The 22,007-nt window shown below is 47.3% G+C and overlaps 1 protein-coding gene across 2 annotated transcripts in view; it reads left to right on the top strand.

Moving 5' to 3' along the window:
• The window catches only part of GMPR (guanosine monophosphate reductase), a 48,341-nt gene that overhangs the window by 19,191 nt on the left and 7,143 nt on the right, over nt 1–22,007 (top strand). The window contains exons 5-7 of one of the 2 annotated variants that reach the window (XM_010376389.2): nt 8,936–9,017; nt 13,284–13,390; nt 20,611–20,653. In XM_010376389.2, the coding sequence (XP_010374691.1) occupies nt 8,936–9,017; nt 13,284–13,390; nt 20,611–20,653 (232 nt within the window). The remainder of the gene's footprint in view (nt 1–8,935; nt 9,018–13,283; nt 13,391–20,610; nt 20,654–22,007) is intronic. The other variant, XM_010376390.2, reaches the window with a different exon arrangement.

The following is a 22,007-nucleotide window of genomic DNA, read 5'->3' as shown; positions in this document are numbered from 1 at the left end:
GAGTTGCTATGGGGGAGTTAACTGGGAGGGAAGAGATTGGTTCAGAGTTCCCACAGCTGTCTGGGAAGCCACCAACAGCGAGACCCTCTCCAGCACCTGCTGCCTGGCTGGCCCAGGAGTATGTTTTCACTGCTCTTACTGGTTTCCCCAGCAATGAACAGGAGACTTTGGCAAGGTAGGTGTTTATTCTTAAGCTGCTCTGTGCCTGCAGTTACCCTTGAAATCTGTGATTTATTTGGAAACCTCCAGTACTTTTATGTCCTTGGTTTTTGGTGTTTTTGAAACATAATTTCTCTTATGGCTTTTGGAGGCATAGTGAAGACGCATTCATATTTATCCAGTGTTTTGGAACTGAATGATGTACTATGAGGACTGAGTGTTATGGAATGGAGTGTGTTATGATTGTTACAATACAGTGAACAGAAAGGATGCTTGCAAACGTTCCAGGCAGAAGCTGGCAGTTCCCAGCCTCTGCACCAGGAGTGAGGGCTTGTCATTCCCTGTGCCCAGTTTCTCCTGTTTTTTTTTTTTTTTTTTTTTTTTTTCTTGCCTTTCACCTAAGATGAGCCTTGCCACATAGAGGTAGGAGAAGCAGGGATTTCTAGAGAACAACTTTGGCAGAAAAGGTCATATTGAGGGGCTGGCTGATTGAAGAGTATACCAGGTCCTGTGGCTGGTTTGCCTGGTGGCTTTCAGGGAGGAAAGAGAATAATGTGTTTTGGGGTACATTCTCAGTACTGTGGAAAAAGGCACTAGCACAGACTAGGCACTTTAAAAAAAAAAAAAATGTTTGTAGAAACAGAATCTTACAGTGTTGCCCAGGCTGATCTCAAACTCCCAGCTTCAAGCAATCCTCCTATCTCTGCCTCCTAAAGTGCTGAAATTACAGGCATGAATCACCATACCTGGCCAGAACTTCTTTTATAATAACAAACCTTTGAGTAGAGATAATAGCGCCTACTTTTGTTGACGTGAAACTTTGTCCTAGAGAGCTCAGGGAGCCTTCTGAGGGTTACACCACCAGTGAGTGCTGGATCTTGCATTCAGGGCCAGGTGACTTGCCTGGGCCTGCGACTTTTTGCTATTGTCCCCCACATGCCACCAACTCAGTCTTGCTGGTGAGAGGTGAAGCCAGCTGGACTTTCTGGGTCAAGTGGGGACTTGGAGAACTTTTCTGTCTAGCTAGAGGATTGTAATTGCACCAATCAGTGCTCTGTGTCTAGCTAAAGGTTTGTAAATGCACCAATCAGCACTCTGTGTCTAGCTAAAGGATTGTAAATGCACCAATCACCTCTCTGTAAAAATGCACCAATCAGCGCTCTGTATCTAGCTAAAGGTTTGTAAATGCACCAGTCAGCACTCTGTAAAATGGACCAATCAGCAGGATATGGGCGGGGCCAAATAAGGGAATAAAAGCTGGCCACCTGCGCCAGCAGCGGCAACCCACTCAGGTCCTCTTCCACACCGTGGAGGGTTTGTTTTTTCGCTCTTTGCAATAAATCTTGCTGCCGCTCACTCTTTCGGTCTGCACTATCTTTATGAGCTGTAACGCTCACCGCGAAGGTCTGCAGCTTCACTTCTGAAGTCAGCAAGACCACGAACCCACCAGGAGGAATGAACACCTCCGGGTGCGCCACCTTTAAGAGCTGTAACACTCACCGTGAAGGTCTGCAGCTTCACTCCTGAAGTCAGCGAGACCACGAACCCACCTAGAGGAAAGAACAACGCCAGACACGCCACCTTTAAGAGCTGTAACATTCACTGTAAAGAATGAACAACTTTGGATGCACCACCTTTAAGAACTGTAACGCTCACTGAGAAGGTCTGTGGCTTCACTCCTGAAGTCAGCGAGACCACAAACCCACCAGAAGGAAGAAACTCCAGACACATCCGAACATCTGAAGGAACAAACTCCGGACACACCATCTTCAAGAACTGTAACACCCACTGCCAGGGTCTGCGGCTTCATTCTTGAAATTGGCAAGACCAAGAACCCACCGGAAGGAACCAATTCTGGACACACTGGGACTTGGAGGTCCCTGTGTTGGCTCTGGGAAATGTTTTTGTGCTGGTGGCTCTTTCTGACCTGGTCTGGAGGAAATAGGTCCTTGAGATCTAATCTGTTAAGATTAGATAGAGGCCAAGTTCTACTACCCTGGGGCAATGCCATGTCAGCCGCTTTGGGCAGATCTCCGGGAGCCATAGGCTAGATTTCCACGGCTGGACCCTGATGTTTCCATCCGTGACTGGTGGCTCATTGGCCTGCCCACGTTCTTTCTCAAGGTTCTGAGCCACACGGAGACGTTTCCACTCTACACCTCTTCACAGAGAGACGGACACATCCTTTGAATGTTCTTGAAGGCTTGGGGCAGGTCTAGGGCGTCATCAGTTGAGTGTGCCTCCCCTGAGGTACAAGGGGTGTGTATGGCTGAGAGCACCTCTCAGGCTGTGTTCCCTGGATTTTCTGTATTCACCCACTTTCTGGAACCATAGCTGAAAGCTAGGAACGTGATGTTATCTCTGAAGAGTTGCATAATAAACTCAGTTTAACGTGGCTATTGCCTTGATAGCAGCTATGTTTCCACTGGCAGGTAGTGGGACATTTTCCATGTGCTTGGGAGCAGTCACTGGGGTTGATACTCCTTTTTGTTGTTGTTGTCGTCGTTGTTATTGTTGATACAGAGTCTCACTCTGTTGCCCAGGCTGGAGTGTGGTGGCGCGACCTGGGCTCATTGCAACCTCTGCCTCCCAGGTTCAAGTGATTCTCCTGAGTAGCGCACCTGGTTAATTTTTGTATTTTTAGTACAGACGAGGTTTCACCATGTTGGCCAGGCTGGTCTCGAACTCCTGACCTCAGGTGATCCACCGGCCTCGGCCTCTCAAAGTGTTGGGATTACAGACGTGAGCCACCGTGCCTGGCCATATTTCTCTTTTTATGTTAGGGGTTGGCACATCATAGCCTGTGGGCCAAATCTAGCCACCTGCTACCTGTTTGCCAACCCTTGCCTGTTACCATCCCATGGAAAGGATTTTTCTTGCCAGAGGACCCCAGAAAAACCAGTAAAAAGTGGGTGAAGAAGTTACTGTTTAATGGGTACAGAATTTCAGTTTGGGATGTTTAAAAAGTTCCAGAGATGGATAATGGTGTTGATTGTACAACAGTGTGAATGTACTTAATGCCAGTGAACCGTACAGCTAAAAACTTTATTCACAAATAACTTTTGTATTAAATAATTTAAAATAAAATGAATTTTTAGGTGTATAGCTCAGTGGCACTAAGTACCTTCACGTAAAAATTTTTAAAAATTAAAAAACAAAAATTTTACTTTTATTTTCTACATGTAAAATTTGCACCTAGTAAATTTTATGTTATGTGTATTTGACCACAATTACAAAAAAACTAAAAAGAATGGGTAAAGGAGCAATAAACAGAAAGCACTCTTAAGTGGAGAGACTAACATTGTAAAGCACCACCAAGAGCTGGGCCTTGTGCTCAGAATTTGAGAGACTAAAGTGGGTACATCCACCCCCATTTTATAGCAGGATAAATGGAGACTCTTGAGTTGAAGTGATTTGCTCGGAAGTACCAAGTAATGAGGGAGGTCCAGCATTCCACCCCAGATCTTTCTGAACTTACTTTGCCATAGACGTTGAGGCCTAAAGGAAAGCTGGAAAAATTGGGGCAAAGCAATTTTTGTTTTTATTTTTGCCCAGAGAACTTTTGTCATTCTATTCAGGCTGCAGTAACAAGATGCGATAAACAGAATAGCTTATATTATAAAAATCAGAAGTTGGCCTGCTGTGGTGGCTCACACCTGTAATCCTACCACTTTGGGAGGCTGAGGCAGGCAGATTGCTTGAGCCCAGGAGTTTGAGACCAGCCTCGCCAACATGGAGAATCCCTATCTCTACTAAAAATACAAAACACTAGCGGGGCGTGGTGTCACATGCCTGTAGTCCCAGCTACTTGGGAGGCTGAGGTGGGAGGATCACCTGAGCCTGGGAAGTTGAGGTTATAGTGAGCTGTGATTGCGCCTTTGCACTCCAGCCTGGACAACAAAGTGAGACCCTGTCTCAAAAAATAAATAAATAAATAAATAAAAGTACAAATCAGAAGTTTATTTTCACAGTTCTGGAGGCTAGGGAGTCCAATATCAAGGCAGATTCAGTATCTGGTGAGGGCCCGCTTCCTGGCTCATACATAGATGGTCGTCTTTTCATTGTCGCCTCTTGTGGATCTCTCTCAGGCCTCTTTTAGAAGGGCACTAATCCCATTGTTTAGGGCTCCGCCCCCAGGACCTACCTAATCACCTCCCTAAATCCCCACCTGCTAATATCACCACCTTGAGGGTAAAGATTTCAACACATTAATTTTGGAGGGACATAAACATTCAGACCATACCAACTTTAAAAAAAAAGGGTACAAAAGTAGTTGAAGTCTTGACTTGGCTACTTTTTTGTCTTTTCCATGACCTTCAACCTCTCCTTGACACAGAGGAGCAATTGTTGCCTTCCAGAGCATGGGGGAGCCGGAAACATTCTGGGCTTCCCTAGGAAGAGGGGTTGACCGGCAGAAACCTCCGTCTGTCTGCCTCAGTGCTCTGGACAAGGGCTCATTGCTTCCATGTTGTCATGGCTGCCCAAGAAATGAACGTGCATGAACTGCCTAGGTGACTGAGCCTGCTGTGCTGCTACACACAGTCCCATTCTGACAGTCCTCCACTCCACACCCAAGGTGCTTCATGACAAGATAAAGGAGACTCCTCACTTAATCACCCTGACCAGCTGCTTCCTGGCCCCGGTTATCACACCCCATTCCCAGAGGCTGCTTGCCGGCACACCAGGGACTTCACTAAAGCCTGACCACACTCCTGTCGTATTCTCATTTCTGATTTGGTCTTTTCCTCTTTTCCCTTATTTTGCCCTTCTCGATTTCAAACTTGAACTGACAGCTTTTTGTTCCTGCCGATGGAAACTTCCCCGTCCTCCTGGCAGCATTCTTGCTGTGCTGTGCCTCATGGTTGAGGCATTTCATAATCACTTTGGGTTTTTCCACACAGTGGCAGTGACCACATTTGGACCATGGACAGATCCAGCAGCCACACAGGTAGCTGATGGGATGGAGAGACATTTACACAAGCTTCTGGGTTACTAAAGCGGTGTCAGTCTTCTTGATGTTTTTAAACTGACTTTGGCCAGTTGAGGTGGCTCATGCCTGTAATCCCAGCACTTTGGGAGGCAGAGGCGGGGCATTACTTGAGGCCAGGAGTTAGAGACCAGCCTGGGCAACATAGCAAGACCCTATCTCTGTTTTAAAAATAAACAAGTAAGTAAGTTAAGTAGAACTTACTTCGACTCTATCTGGTTGTACCTGGTACGTCTATGGTGAGCTGACTTGAATTAATTTGTCTAAAGTAGCCCCTTAAAATGGTTCATAGGTGGCGCCAGATTGGGGAAAAGAAATCCACATTGAAAATGAATTGGCCTACACGGTGAAACCCCGTCTCTACTAAAAAATACAAAAAACTAGCTGGGCGAGATGGCGGGCGCCTGTAGTCCCAGCTACTCGGGAGGCTGAGGCAGGAGAATGGCGTAAACCTGGGAGGCGGAGCTTGCAGTGAGCCGAGATTGCGCCACTGCACTCCAGCCTGGGTGACAGAGCAAGACTCCGTCTCAAAAAAAAAAAAAAAGAAAAGAAAATGAAATTGTGGCTGGGTGCGGTGGCTCATGCCTGTAATCCCAGCACTTTGGGAGGCTGAGGCAGTCAGATTTGCTTGAGCTCAGGAGCTTGAGACCAGCCTAGGCAACAAGGCGAACCTCTTGTCTCTACAGAAAATACAAAAATTGGTCAGGCGTGGTGGCACATGCCTGTAATCCCAGCTACTTGGGAGGCTGAGACAGGAGAATTGCTTGAGCCTGGGAGGTTCACGCTGCAGCAAGCCATGTTTGTGCCTCTACACTCCAGCCTGGGAGACAAGAATGAGACCCTGTCTCAAAAAGAATAAGAAAAGAAAAGAAAATGTGTGGTGGGCTTCGAGTAGCTTCTCTAAAGTTTTTGTGGTTTGGTTTGGTTGTTTAGCAAGTCAGCCACTGGGGAGGAACTGGAGCTTGCGCCCTGCTTCTTAGGCTCCTGTTAGGTTCTCAGGGACAGAGCTCATGCTGTTCCTCGCACTTTAAAAAACAAAACTAAACACTCCTGCCCCCATTTAATTATAAAAGTAACACACTTCTTAGTATAAAATCCAGAAAAGATTAAAGAAGAAAATAATAAAAGTGAGATCATCTCTTCACCTAGACATCATCTGTTAGCATTTTGGTGTATTTTTTCATACTCACATATACTTTTTTAAATAACAAAATTGAAATCTTTCTATTTCTCCCAACATTATACTAAAAGCATTTAAGCATTTTTCCCACGCTGTTAAACCACTCTTAGGCTGGGTGTGGTGACTCACACCTGTAATTGCAGCACTTTGGGAGGCCAAGGTGGGCAGATCACCTGAGGTCAGGAGTTCGAGACCAGCCTGGCCAACTTGGCGAAACCCTGTCTCTACTAAAAATACAAAAATGAGCCGGGCAGTGGGGAGTGTGCCTGTAATACCAGCTACTAGGGAGGCTGGGGCAGGAGAATCACTTGAACCCAGGAGGCAGAGGTTGCAGTGAGATCATGCCACTGCACTCCAGCCTGGGCGACAGAGCGAGACTCCGTCTCAAAAGCAAAACAAAACAAAACACAAAAAACATCGCATGGATGGGTCATACACTGTTGGCTCATTCCATTTTGGGGAATGTATTTACAGTTCTGCACTGTTATAGAGAATACATCTTTGTAGTTAAATGCTTGTCCACCCTTATGATTATTTCCTTGGGAGAGAATCTTAGAAGAATTATTGAATACAAAGAAGTGCATATTTCTTTTATATGGACAAATTGCTTTCTGGGAAAACAGACTATGATAAATTTTCCCAGAAGAAAGAGAGGTTCCGCCTGATGTTTTCTCTTTAGTATTTACTGTTTACAACTACTGAGAATTTGTTAAGTGAAAGGTAGTACCTCATTGGTACCTTAGTTTACATTTGGTTATTCGGGAGGTTGAACACTTTTTCCATTTTTCTTAGCCACTTATTTCTTTCAGTAGTGTGTTCATGTCCTTTGGCACTTAGTCTGTGAGATGTTAGCTTTTTTCTTACAGGTTTGTAAGAGTTCTTACTATGTTAAGGATAATAACCCTTTGTCAAAATTGTAGATATTTTTCTCTACCTGGGTATTTGCTGATTGTGTGAATATCCGTGTTTATGTATATGTACGTTTTTTTTTCTTTTTTCTTTTTTTTTTTACATGGAGACGGAGTTTCGCCATGTTGCCCAGGCTGGTCTCGAACTCCTGGGCTCAAGCAGTCCACTTACCTCAGCCTCCCAAGTGCTGTGATTATAGGTGTGAGCCGCTGCACTTGGCCAAGTTTTTAGTTTTTATGTAGACGGCTCTGTCGTTACGTTTTTTCACTTTTATACTTATTGAAGGTATTCCAGGTTTCCTTCTGAATGTGGGGAGTATAACTTTAATTTTAATTCTTTAATCTACCTGTAGTCCTCTTTCTGGGCCATCTGTGATTTTTCCATTGTCAGCTGCTGTTTGGATTGAAGCTTTGAGCCCTCCTTATCACCTTTTCCCCACATCCTTTTATATGAAGTTAAAAGTCACTTTGTCTACGTTAAAAAAAAAAAATTCCCTCTGGGAAGCAATTCAGCATTTCCCTTAGGAAACAATTCAGCGAGAAGACACTTGGACTTCAGTGCAAAAAACATGAGTGGAATGAGTAAGGATTCATTTTGCAAAATATGACTTTGCACAGTTGTGAAAACTCAGCCAGGGCATCTTGCCAAGTATCCTATATACTGGCTGAAGAAATCCACAGGGCAGTGAGTTGTAATAAAAAGGGCTATTTTTGCACTTCTAGACTCCTGCAGTGAAAGAACTTGTACTATTTCCAAACCAGACACATCCTTCTGGTTGATAGATTCTGCCACTTCCTGGAGGCTTGTGTGTTTATTCTTAGGCCAAAGTTTCCTGTTCTGTAAACTGAGCACGTGCAGATGCTATGTGGTCCATGAGGGCTCATCTGCCCTTTCCTGTCTAGATGGGAATCCCAGCCCTAGAGAGGGAGGCACACTTCTATTTTCTTCACTGTGTTTTCTAATTCTGACTCTCTGGGGTTCCATAGAGAGTCTTCAGGGGTTTTGCAAACTGTGAAACATTTTTTTTGCCCAGCACTAAAGATTTTAATTACCAAGAGAGTGTTTCATTGCTGACTTTTTATATTTGGGGTCCCTCTAAGATTTTTTTTTTTTTTTTTTGAGACAAAGTCTCACTCTGTCATTCAGGCTGGAGTGCAGTGGCGCGATCTTGGCTCACTGCAACCTCCGCCTCCCGGGTTCAAGCGATTGTCCTGTCTCAGCCTCTGGAGTAGCGGGGACTACAGGCATGCACCACCAGGCCCAGCTAATTTTTGTATTTTTAGTAGAGATGAGGTTTCACCATGTTGGCCAGGATGGTCTCGATCTCTTGACCTCATGATCCACCTGCCTCAGCCTCCCAAAGTGCTGGGATTACAGGAGTGAGCCACTGCGCCCAGCCCCCTCTAAGATTTTTGTTATTGTTGTTGATTGCTGAAATGTCTGAAAAGCCCTGACCTGGACATTCTAAGGTCTCTTCTAGTTCTTAAATCCTATAATGCTGTATCTTCTCATGCCACCAGCTCACCCAAGGGGCCTTTCCCAAAAGTGGTCTCCAGGTATGAAATTCTGTGTTCCTTTTTTGCCCCCCAGCTGCCTGGTGGCTTTAGGACGTACACATCCTCGTGTTCGGGTGTGGAGTTCCTCACCTTTATACCAGCAGTAGTAGTTCACGATCGTGAGCTGTATTCTTTCTGTCTCAGGCAGGGAACGTGGTGACAGGAGAAATGGTAGAAGAGCTTATTCTTTCCGGAGCAGATATCATCAAAGTGGGAGTTGGACCAGGTAAGACTTGTTAGGAGCACGGCAGAGGGCGTGTGTGGGGAAGAATGGGATCTGGGGCTTGCGGGGACTGGAGATCACTAGAAGGGGATGGATGCACGAATGACTCACAGATATTTAAAGCACGCTTTTTCTGGAAGCATCATTGAGCTTCTCAGGGAAGCCCCTGATGCAAAGTGTTATTGAACTGCTTTTTGATGCCCCCAGGGACCTTCTAAATGAACTTGGATGTGGTTAGAATATGAGGGCTTGGTTTCAGAACCAATGTGGAAGGAAAGAACATAGATTTCACTAATGACCCCATGCACCTTGAAGAGGAAAGTGATAGGTGAAGAATCTGTAGAGACAGTTAATAAATATGAATGACTCCAGTTTATGTGAAGGTTTGAGGGACCCCACACATTGCAAATAAGCTTGCAGTGAGGAGGCCACATTTGAACTTGACCCATGGCCTAGGTAATGAGCACCTTTGGCTCCTCACCTGATACATATTAGATGTAGATTTTTGACCATGTTCTTCTCCCAGGCGTGCTTTCTTAGGACCACCCATTGGCATCTTAAGCAGAAGAACAAGGTGGAACCTTCTGTCCTTGTCATGGGTGGTGCCATTTTCTCATGGGGCAGAGTTACTGTTTGCTTGTCCTCTTTGCCATGCATGAAGATGAGCTGCCATGTTTTAAATTCATCCATGCACATCCGTTATTAACCAGACACTAACATTGAGGAGCAAGAAAGAAGATACACATTTTCACTTGGGACTAAAAAACAGCAAAGATTTTTCAAAAGAATCTCACACCCAAATGACACTACCAAAAAAGGAAGCAAACCTAACCCAACATGAGAGGAATCTGTGGGAAAACGCACAGCTGGGAGGCACTGGAGACGCTGTTGAGCTGTGACTTGGCTCCGTGATCAGCCTGAGGGAATTGGATCTGTATGAAGAGAATATTAGGAAGAAGAGCCCTGTAGATTCATAAAAATGCCCAAGCTTTTAACATACAGAGAGATTTTCAAGGTTAAGTTTTTCATATTGCCACTTGTTTAAGCCAGTTAATAATGTATTCTGAGCAAGTGGGAAGAGGTCTTTACTGAGTATCTATCGTTATTGAAAAGACAGAGAAAGGATAAGACCCTGTTCTTCCTTACCAGGCTGCCTCCTCTTAGGGCAGGCTGTAATAGATAGACTGATAATAGAACAAAATAGACTAATAAACTAGGAAGACTCTTTTTTTTCCCAAAGGCAGGGACACTCACTAGTCACCTGTTTAATCAGAAATATGGACCTGATGCGGTGGCTCATGCCTGTAATCCCAGCACTTTGGGAGTCCAAGGTGGGTGGATTGCTTGAGCCCAAGAGTTCGAGATCAGCCTGGGCAACATGGTGAAACCCTGTCTCTACTAAAAATACAAGATAAAAATTAAAAAGTAGTCAGGCACAGTGGCGTGCACCTGTAGTCTCAGCTACTTGGGAGGCTGAGGTGGGAGGATCACCGGATCCTGGGAGGTGAAGGCTGCAGTGAGCCAAGATCGTGCCACTGCACTCCAGTGTTGGTGATAGAGCAAGACCCTGTCTCAAGGGAAAAAAAAAAAGGAAATATGTATTGAGTGTTCGCTAGCTACTATTGTGTTGGGCGGGTGCTGTACAGGATGTGAAGGTGTGTAAGAAGCTTCTTTGCTCTCAAAGCTTTTTTTTTTTTTTTTTTTTTGAAAAATAAAACAACAGTGTTGCTCTGTTGCCCAGGCTGGGGTGCAGTGGTGCAATCTCAGCTCACTGCAACCTCCGCCTCCCAGGTTCAAGTAATTCTTCTGCCTCAGCCTCGCGAGTAACTGGGATTACAGGCATGCGCCACCATATCTGGCTAATTTTTTGTACTTTTAGTAGAGATGGGGTTTCACCATGTTGGCCAGGCTGGTCTCGAACTCCTGGCCTCAGGTGATCCGCCCACCTTGGCCTCCCAATGTGTTGGGATTCCAGGTGTGAGCCACCGTACCCGGCCTTCTCAAAGCTTTTCTAGATGTGATCTCAAGCATTTACAACACTTGTTTTCTTGCACATCTTTGTGTCTGCATTCTATTTCCCCAGAAGCTGTATTGTCCTTCTGCTCTCATTATCTCTCCCCACTTCTCTGGCTGTCTGTGTAGAACAGATGTGACTAAAGAGAACAAGGGGCCTTCTCTGAGCCTGATGCACGGGAGCCACTTCTTTAAATTGTTTGGAGACCATATTTAAGTCTCACACATTCTTTATGGTAAAAGCATTGCGTATTATATATCTAAATGATAGCAGTACTGGATGTCTATTGATTGATAGATTTCATTCATTATTGAGCAACCCCTGGGAACTGGGAAAAAAAAGCATCAGAAATGGATTCCCTGCCCCTCTAGTCGGGAGAAAATATGTGCCAACTTTTTTCACCTGGGTGTTAATCAAAACCACCTGTGCCTTATTTAAAGCTTCTTCCTTGGCTGTTGGCTGTTCCCAAGAAAGGCAACTGGTCTACCCTTTATAGGGCCCTCACTATGATCAGAGCCCCAGGCCTACTGCAGCTGAGGCCCCCACTCCCGGATCTAGCAATTGAATGGGAGAGGAGGAGAACAGCCGAGGCTGAACCAGGGGTTACACCTCTTATTCTGCACAACCTCCGGTTGCAGGGCGGAGGGAAGGCGCCTTCGTGGAAATGAGACTTGTTGGCTCCAGGACTGTGAGTGACACATGGCAGGACACAGGGAGCTACAGGACTTCTGTGGACTCTGCCCCACAGCTGATGCAGGAGAGGGGCTTGCCCTGTCTCTCCTGGTTTCTCTGCTAAATCCAGGCCTGGGGAACACAGACAGAAATTAGCATCCTACAAGGTAGTGGTGGCCGAGAGCCAGAGAGGAGGCTGGGCCTTAAAGCATCCCACCTCCGGGTCTGGTGGGAGGGAGGAGTTCACTTCTACCTTTACCCTGTTCTCAGAGCGCCCTCTCATGCACACCACAAGACATCCGGGAGGGTCTGAGTGAGTGGCAGTGGAGAGAGGGATGTGGGTGACTCATTCATTCTTGAGTCCACACATTCTTTCAGTGACTATTTATAGTGCCTTATTGTATACGAGGCTGTGTTCTCAGCACCTGATAACAACAGCGAATGTCCATGGAGCCGACCACCCAGCAGAGAAGACAGACCCTTAACATTCTCACACAGATCCTGATTGAAATGCCTCTTTTTGAAACTGCGATGAACAACTCCCCTGGGGCAGTGACATTTAAGAAGAAGCTGGAAAGATGAGAAGGGGTTGGCTGGGCGGGCTGGTACAGAGGGGAGTGTCCGAGAGAGAGAACATTGTGTCCAGAGTCCCTGTGGTGGGAAGAAACTTGCCCCATTGGAGAAGCAGTGGGGAGGGAGGGGAGCAGGTGGAGCTGGATTCTGCTGATCTGGGTAAAGTGGGGTGCTGCGGGGGCACTGGGAAGCTTGAATAAGGGGAGGTATGATAATGAGGTCAGAGTGTGACTTGGCTTGGACCTAACTGGGAGAACAACCAAGACTGGGGCTGACTGTGGCACAGGCAGGCAGGAGGGTGCTGGCGTGAGCCCTGCATGGAAGTGAACCTCCGGCTGGGCTGCAAGGGACTTGAGGTGGGGCAACCAGGAGGGAGATGGACAAGCAGCTGGGCCCTGTGGAGCACAGAGCTGAGTGAGAGCAGGTGAGGGTGTGAAGGGTGTGGTTGCTGCAGGCCAGGCCCTGGGCTAAGAGGTATCCCTCCCTGTGCCATCTGCCCTCTGTCACAACCCCGGGAGACTGTGTTTCTCTTTGCATTTTACAGTCCAGGCAGTGAGACTTAAAAAAGGTGAGTCATTTGGCAAAGTTTGAAGGTAAAGAAGCTGCGAGGCTGTGGGAGGATTCTGAGAGGTTGTTTAAAGCAGAGCATAGATTGTGGAAAGGTGGAAAGGAGTAGGCGTTTAAGTGTGGAGAGATCAGTGCTTGGCCACTGCATGGGAGCCGATGCCACAGGGAGGAGTGGCAGTGACAGGTGCATGGTAGAGGGGAAGGCGATGTTTGGGACATCAGGCAGTGACAGTGATGAGGACTGAAGGGGTACATGACCAGGTGGTGTGGTTTACAGCAACCTCCGGCGTGCAGGTGGGCAGCCCATTCCCCACATCTCCTCTGCCACAAAGGCTCACTCTGGTCACTAGAGCGGGGCTGCGAAGGTGATGGGGGCACATTTCATGTCACAGTGTTCTCATGTATAACCATCTCTTTGGGGGTCAACTTCTTTCTCTGTGCAGGTTCTGTGTGCACCACCCGCACCAAGACAGGAGTAGGGTACCCCCAGCTGAGCGCCGTCATTGAGTGTGCCGACTCCGCCCATGGCCTGCAGGGCCACATCATCTCTGTGAGTCTCCGCCCGGGGCGGGGGCTGGGGCCGGGGCTGGAGCTGGAGCTGGGGCTGGGGCTGGGGTGTCTTGGGAGGCCCCCTGCACCCTCGCTGCTCTTCTTTCACTGACTGAGCATCCTGTGGGCACAGGAAGCAGCTGGGCACTGCGATCACAGTGCTGACATTCAGCAGAAACAGAGGCTCTGCTGCCCACGAATTCCACAGTGAGGGTGGCAGGCCTGGCAGGCAGAAGCCATACGAGCAGGTTGGTGGTGCATCCGATGAGGGATGTGCAGGCAGCTTTTAGAGCACAGGGTAGGCCAGGCCACAGGTTGCTAGAACAGTTGTAGCAAAGCCCCACAGACTGGGGGCTTAAATTTCAGTATCTCACCGTTCTGGAGACGAGAAGCCCAACATCAGGGTGTTGGGGGGCCATGCTGTCTCTCAGGGCCCCAGGGAAGGATCTGTTCCAGGCCTCTGTGACCTTCTGCTGGTTCCTTAGCTTGTGGCATCCTCCCTGTGTGTATGTGTCTGTGTGCAAACATCCTCTTTTCCTGAGGACACTAGTCCTTTTGGATCAGGGGCCACCCTCCTCCAGGATGTCCTCATCTGAACTGATGACATGTCCATTGTCCCTGTTTCCAAATAAGGTCATATTCTGAGATGCTAGGGGTTAGGATGGCAACATGCAAGTTTTTGGGGGGACCCAGTTCAACCCATAACAGGCCACGTATCCCATATTCAGGGTCAGGGAAGATTTCCTGGAGTGTAATAGGGAGACCTGATGGTTGAAAAGGAATTTTTCAGATGAGAAGAAAGAAAGGAACAGAAAAGCACTGGGGAACCAAATCTCAGTCACTGCATCTGGGGCGAGTGAGCTGAGAGGGGCAGGCGAGGCGTGAGGGGCAGCAGGAGATAAGCTTGAAGGCAAGAATGGACAAAAGCGGTGGGATCCAGCTTTGAGGATGGGACTTCTCCAAGAGCACCAGGGAGCTATTGCAGAGGTCTGAGCAGGCGAGTGCCCAACTCACTGCCTTGGGGCGGATTGAAAGGGGCAAGATAAAAAAGAGCCCAGCTGGGACAGCATTAGTAATTCAGTGGGGAGGTGACTGTGCCCTGTAGCAGGCTTGAGAGCCGTCTCCAGAATTGACTGACATTTGGGAGGCAGAATTAAACAAGTGTCGGCAATGGAGTAGGTGCTTGGAGGGCCCTGGAGAAGGAGAGGGAGGAGCAAGGCTACGACTGGCTCACGTACTGGCTCACGTGCTGGCTCACGTGCTGGCTCACCTGGAAGATGGCTGCAAAGGAGGAGGTTCGGGGCTGGTGTGGTGTTCACTATGGCACGTGTCTGTTGATTTTGAGGTGCTTGAGGGGCATCAGAAGGGAAATTGCACATGAGGCATTGTGTTCATGGTTGGAGACCTGGCAGCTTTTAGTCCATAGATGATGAGTCTTGGGAATGGTGCTGAGGTAACAACTGAAGCTAGGATCAAGGTCTTTCACTCGCTGTCCAGTGCAGATTGCCTGAGCTCCTTCTAATGCCTCATCCAAGTTTTTCACCCACCCATCCATTCATCCAGCAAGTATCTATTAAGCATCTACTGTGATAGAATCTAAAATAAATGGTTAAAGGTTTATTGGTTAATGACAGAGTTCTAAGACCCTCCACTCAATACCCTTTGCCCCAGTGAACAAATTTATATCCATTTACCGAGCAACTAGTGTGTAAAAGGCTGACATAGAACTGTCGGTCTACATTGGCTAAGAGGTTATTCAACTCACGGGAGCGGCCAAGCAGTAGTACCATTCCGCAGTATGTCAGTGGTTCTCAAATCCTGAGTGCAGCCTTGTCTGAGGCTGGCTGCATGAGGATCACCAGAGAGGCTTTTACAAATCAACATTCCCAGACCCCATGCTAGTGAACTGACTCTTTCAGAGGGTGGTCCCCCAAATCTCCATATGTAATTAGTCCTGTCTCCATTGCCTAATAATGTTAACCATTGAGCATCTCCATCAAGTCAAAACGTGGACCCTGTATCATAAGTGTTACTTGAATGACCACTATTTCCTAAGTAGTGGAGTTCAGATTAATAAGGTTTTACTCTGAACATATGCTGAGATCCTCATGTCTTTGTAGAAACTTCAGACTTGCTTAGTTTACAGGGCTGTTTAGCCGAAGATTGGTGGTAGGGTGAGGTAGAGGCTCTGTGTGCCCCAGAGGTGAATCTGATTGGAAATCAAGTTAGCATCTCTTTACACAGTACCACCTAACTTATAGTGTATCTCAGCAGTTCTCTTAAGCCTGGTGCCCAGACCAGCAGCATGAGTATCAACTGAAAACTTGTTAGAAATTCTTGGGCCCCACCCGCGACGTTACCTACTGAATCAGAACTCTGCAGGTGAGGCCCCGGAACCTCTTTTAACAAAAGCCCTCCAGGTAGTTCTGATGTCCTCTTAAGTGTGAGAGCCACTGGCTTATAGAGTAGAGGCTCAGCATACGCTGGCTGGGTGAGTGTTCCTGAACCAGGTCTCATCTGCTGGTGCCCAAGGCGGCAACTTCTCTGAATTTAACAGTTAGGGACAATGACATCCCAAGCCTGGGGTACTGGTGCAATAGGAAGGTAGCACTTCTGATCTTGCTTGTGTTCTCTGAGGTTCTTTATTTTTATTTTTATTTTACTTTTTTATTTATTTTTTTGAGATGGAGTCTTGCTCTGTCGCCCAGGCTGGAGTGCAGTGGCATGATCTCAGCTCGCTGCTAGAATGCCTCCCAGGTTCAAGCAATTCTCCTGCCTCAAGCTCCCGAGTAGCTGGGATTACTGGCACGTGCCACCATGGTCAGCTAATTTTTTTTTGTATTTTTAGTAGAGGTGGGGTTTCACCATGCTGGCCAGGCTGGTCTCGAACTCCTGACCTTGTGATCCACCTGCCTCAGCCTCCCAAAGTGCTGGGATTACAGGCGTGAGCCACCGTGCCCGGCCTCCGAGGTTCCTTTTACATCAGTGCTGAGAGGTCTCCTAGATGGGGTTAGGAGTTCCATTTAGCCAGAAAAGCAAATGAATGGACTTAGTAGAATTTGGACCCTTGCCCTCAGCTCAGTCCTTGTAAGCAGCTGAGTGTCTTGGGGTTTAAAGCAGCCATTGCCCCTACACTACCTTTGTCTAACAGGGCACGGGCATGTTTCTCTTACTTGCCAGTAGCCCTGAACCTGCTGGAAACCCACCAGATGTTTTGGATCCTGCCACTTGGTCCAATTTCCTTCTGGCTGTCCCATTTTACACTTTATTTGCTGAATTAGCACATTGGTGCTGTTGAAGTTCAAAGGAAGCCACAATGTGGTATCTGTTCAGCATGTGCTGATACCCAAGAGGCTGGCCTTCAGTCATGTTTCTACTTATTGTGGCCCACATGGGCTTCAGAGAAGCAGAGAGGAAAAATTCAGGATACTTCCTGCATAGGTGAAGATTAAGGTGAGATCAGTTAATTTTTTGTTGTCACACCATTATTTAGAAATACCTAAACAAATTCATTCAAATAATTAATCTTTTTTTTTGAGGCTGGAAAATTTTCCTAACAAAATATGTTTAACCTAGGAAAAGTTAGAAATGCAAATCAACACAAAAAGGAAAATAAGTATTAGCAGTAATGCTATCATCTTAAGATAACCACTGTTTCTAAACTTGTTTTTCCATTTTTATAGCTGTGTGACCTTAGAAGAGTTGCTCAACCTTTCTGAGCCTCATTCCCCCCGCCCCCCCCCCGCCATTTACACAATATCTCCTTCAGGTTCATGACTTTGAATGGCAAAATGACTTTTAAGTTCATAATAGTTGCTGGTTTTTAGTAGGTGACTGACTTGAACTCTTTTCTCTGCCTACTCCATGTTTGCCATCACCATCCTTCCTTTGTTTTAGGAATGAGCAAGTATTTTTCTTTTTTCTTTTTTCATTGTGAGTATTCAACATGTGAGCAAGTATTTTTTTTTCCCTTTTTTTTTTTTTTTTTTGTTGTTTTTTGACAGAGTCTTGCTCTGTCAACCAGGCTGGAATGCAGTGGCATGATCTCGGCTCACTGCAACCTCAGTCTCCTGGGTTTAAGCGATACTCCTGCCTCAGCCTCCCGAGTAGCTGGGATTACAGGCACGTGCCACCACACCCAGCTAATTTTTGTAGTTTTAGTAGAGACTGGGTTTCATCATGTTGGCCAGGCTGGTCTCAAACTCCTGACCCTAGGCGATCTGCCCGCCTCAGCCTCCCAAAGTGCTGGGATTATAGGTGTGAGCCACCGTGCCTGGCCTGAGCGAGTATTTTTAAGCAAAAGAGGCAAGCTGACAGTTCACAAGTTATCATTCATGTCCCATGATGCCGTTTGTACTTAAATATAATGTTAACTCTTTTAGAAAAAACAAGGACTCCTTGTAAATTACTGCCTTGAATACTTGCACAGAACAAAATACTAGCCCAAATGTTGTTGTTTTTAACAACCTTTCAGCAGCTATGAATATTTATGTGTGAATATACATGTATGTCTTAGATTGCTGGAGCTACTCTGCTTCCCGAGAACGTGAAAAGACACTCTGAACACTTTTGGAAATATACACAGTAGCAGGAAGTAGACTGCCCTTTCTGTCCTAAGGCATCATGTGAAGTCGGATTGCTCTTGGTTAAATGTGCAACCATTAACCACATATGGTTGTTTGGTCTGTGCTGCCCATTTCACAAGTGCAAATACCAAAGCACCCTGTGAGCAGATGACGCCGTAAATATGATTTCCCTTTTGCAACACGCCATACAGTTGTATTAACTGTGGATCTCTTGGCCCATCCTGGGAAGAGAAAGGCTGATTTTCTTGGGGTCCCAGTGGCACAGGGTTCCTGATTCAGGCCTCATCACTGACCACAGTGATATAAAATATTCAGGACACCACAGGAGACACAAATGAGTGAAGAAAAAGAGTGATTTTGTTTTTGTTTTTGTTTTTTTTTTTTGAGACGGAGTCTCGCTCTGTCGTCCAGGCTGGAGTGCAGTGGTACGATCTCGGTTCACTGCAAGCTCCGCCATTCTCCTGCCTCAGCCTCCCGAGTAGCTGGGACTACAGGCGCCCGCCACCACGCCTGGCTAATTTTTTGTATTTTTGATAGAGGTGGGATTTCACCGTGTTAGCCAGGATGGTCTTGATCTCCTGACCTCGTGATCCGCCGGTCTTCGCCTCCCAAAGTGCTGGGATTACAGGCGTGAGCCACCGCGCCTGGCCAAGAGTGATTTTTTAAAAAGTCATGTTTTAAAAGGACTTATTTTAATGGGAGCATGAGTTTATTTAATGTGTTTGAGGCCAGAAGTGTGAAACACTGTGTAGAGCTGGTTTTGATAAAGAGATAAAGCACTTTAAAATTAATTGGCAGGGCAAGTGAAGGGCATTTTGAGGTTGTACCTTTGAAAGGTAAAGTAAATAAATATGCCAGGATTTTGAAGCGTTAACAAGGGGTATAGAGCCACAAGCCCTGTTCCTGTCTTCACACAGAGGGTTTGGGCCAGATAACATATGAGACCACCTCTGAAATAATTATTCCTCAGTGCTCTGTGGCCCTCTGGGGGTCAGAGAAGCCATGTATGAATAACACATTTGATTGAGGAAATAACTATGGTCAGTAAATGTTTGTGAAGAAAAGGTGCAGCCTTCACACTTAACCTTTTGATCAGAGCTGCAAAGCAGTAGTGAAACAGTATTGGACTTCTAGCTCCTGGAGTGACAGGCCTCATTGGTACATAGAGAAAGGGGACTGAGTCACAGAGACCCTATGTTCTCAGTTGGAGATGTTCTTTACAAGGTAGCTCATCCCATTTCCCTGCCCTCCAACTGCAGAGGTGCGTGCACCTTCCTGCAGATTGTAACACGGGGTAGTCTGGGTACCCTGTCTTTTCTCTGTTCCTTCCCAACGTGGGTCCCATCTTCTGGGGACAGGTGCTTCCCTCTGAGGCCCTGCTGTTTCTCCTAGACCCACACTTAGCTGTGGGCTGTGTCACCGTCACGTGAGCCCTGACACTGTTGCTGTCTCCCCTTGCGCCATAGTATCTGGCTGCTGCTCCAGCGTACTGTTGCTGTCCATTTGCCCCTTGAATTGCACCCAGGCTACATTAGGAATAGTAGGTAGCATTCTGGGCATTTGGTGTCTTGGGTTTATAAGAAAATGCAGCTAGCGACTGGGTGCGGTGACTCACGCCTATAATCCCAGCAGTTTGGGAGGCCGAGGTGGGCAGATCACCTGAGGTCAGGAGTTTGAGAGCAGCCTGGCCAACGTGGCAAAACCCTGTCTTTACTAAAAGTACAAAAATTAGCCGGGCTTGGTGGTGGGCGCCTGTAATCCAGCTACTCAAGAGGCTGAGGCAAGAGAACTACTTGAACCTGGGAGGCAGAGATTGCAGTGAGCCGAGATCACGCCACTACACGCCAGCCTGGAGGACAAGAGTGAGATTCTGTCTCAAAAAAAAAAAAAAAAAAAAAAAGAGAGAGAGAGAAAGAAAAGAAAATGCAGCTAGCTCTGCATCCTGGAAGACTTGTACTGTGTGGCTGGTGTTTAAACATTACCTCCCACAGCTGAACCTTGCTGGGCAGCCCAAGATAACAGACTGGCCCTGCTACACATTAAACCAGCCCAAGTGTGGTCTGCGTGGACAGTGTGGGTGAAAGAACAGATGTTTGATTTTAAGGTAACTGTGTACCATACATGAGGAATAGGAAACATGAAAGTACCTGGAAAGATAAAAGGATTAACTCAATGTCCTTTTCTTGGCTCTTAAAAGAATTCAACCCTTGTACTAAATAAATCTCACCTCACAGCAGCCAGAGAGGGAAAGGTGGCTTCTAAGTGAGAATGAGCGTGGACGGTGGAATGGCTGGGTGTGTTATAAAAGGGGCTGGCATGAGATGAGGGCCAAGCCCCTCCACCACTCACAGCCCCTGCTGCCTCCTGCTCTGCAACCGAAGTGCCCGAGCCCAGGTGGGCAGTGGGTGGTGCCAGCCTCTAACCCACAGAGGAAGCCTGGATGGGCCTGGGGAGTGAAAGGTGCGATATTGAGGGGAGTACACTCGATCAGACAACAACAGCCACAGTGGGGGGACTTGGGCTCATGGGCTTGCTGGGGGCTGTGGTGGGTCTGAACCCCCAGTCACTGGATCATCCGGGGACAACCTGGCTGAGCTCCCGCTGATGTCTTGTCGTTGCTTTTTCCTCTGTGAAGGATGGAGGCTGCACGTGTCCAGGGGATGTCGCCAAAGCATTTGGTAAGGCCGGGCCCTGGTGCAGAGGGAGGGAAGGAAGGAGGAAGAGAGCTCCTTGCACCTCTCCAGGTGGCAACCTGAATGAGGAGGGGGACCTGCTGGGGAAGTTCTGGGCCTCCTGGAGTTTCCTCTCCCTGGGTTTCAGTCCCAATTGGCCCAAATCCCAGCATTGATTTGGTTCTGGTCCATGGTAGAGCAGGCCACAAATGCCCTAGGAGATGGATCTAGGCGTAACGTCCTGCAAACCAGGAGTGGGTGAAGTCAAGGCCTCTTCATCCCAGGGAAGAGAAGGCTCAGGGGACCTGTCCAAGGGAACCGTGACAGGTGTGATGTGTAGGAACTACAGACAGAGTTTTTTGGACCCAGCCTGGAGAAGTCCAGTGGAAGGGACTGGAGGAATCCTGCAGTGGTTTCTCACTGGAGGCTGGAGCCTGCCTCCCACTAGGGGGCAGCAGTGCCTGTTGTGAGCCTGTGGGATTGGGGATCAGGGAGCGGTGGTGGGTGGGCAGCAAGTCCTGAGCTTTTCTCGGGAAAGCCTCTCAACACCACAAACAGTAAAGTACAGCTGCCGAGCCCCGTGTTGGCCACTGAACTGCAAACTGCATTCGGAAGTCAGAGCTGGCCCTGTGGCTGCGGGCTCCAGAATTGAAATGGGGGTTGTGGGTGCCGGCTGGAGCAAAAACGGAGCTCTCACGCCTCAGCCCTTTGCTGATGCCAGAAAAAAAAAAAATGGTGGCAGGAAACTTTCTGTCATAGGAATTCTGGTGTGTGTGTGTGTTTTGTTTTGTTTTGTTTGTTTGTTTGTTTTTGTTTTTTTCAGGCTGGGTGCCGTGGCTCACACTTGTAATCCCAGCACTTTGGGAGGCCGAGGTGGGCGGATCTCTTGAAACCAGGAGTTTGAGACCAACCTGGCCAATACCCCCATCTCTACTAAAAATACCAAAAAAAATTTTACCTGGGTGTGGTGGTGCACGCCTGCAATCCCAGCTACTCAGGAGGCTGAGGTGGGAGAATCACTTGAACCCAGGAGCCAGAAGTTGCAGTGAGCTGAGATCACGCCACTGCACTCCAGCCTGAGTGACAGAGTGACCTGTCTCAAAAAAATATAAAAAATAAAAATTAAAAAATGTTCAGACAACAACCCTGATAGTGACAAAGGAAAACATTAGGATGGTGTTCTTAGCAGCAAGGTTTCATAGCAACCCAAAGAATGTCATGAAAAATGGGATTTAACCTCATCCTAATCATAAATCCTATCTGTGGAAGGGAATCTACAAACCCTCCAGTGATTCCAGCTTCTTCTTTTAAGGTTGAGGGGACTGAGGCTCTAGGAGTGAATGACAAGGTCACAGTCCTA

Source organism: Rhinopithecus roxellana, chromosome 4 (genome assembly GCF_007565055.1).
Source record: "Rhinopithecus roxellana isolate Shanxi Qingling chromosome 4, ASM756505v1, whole genome shotgun sequence".
Taxonomy (NCBI): domain Eukaryota; kingdom Metazoa; phylum Chordata; class Mammalia; order Primates; family Cercopithecidae; genus Rhinopithecus; species Rhinopithecus roxellana.
The sequence above is the reverse complement of the archived record's forward strand: the minus strand, read 5'-3'. Positions and strand labels throughout refer to the sequence as shown.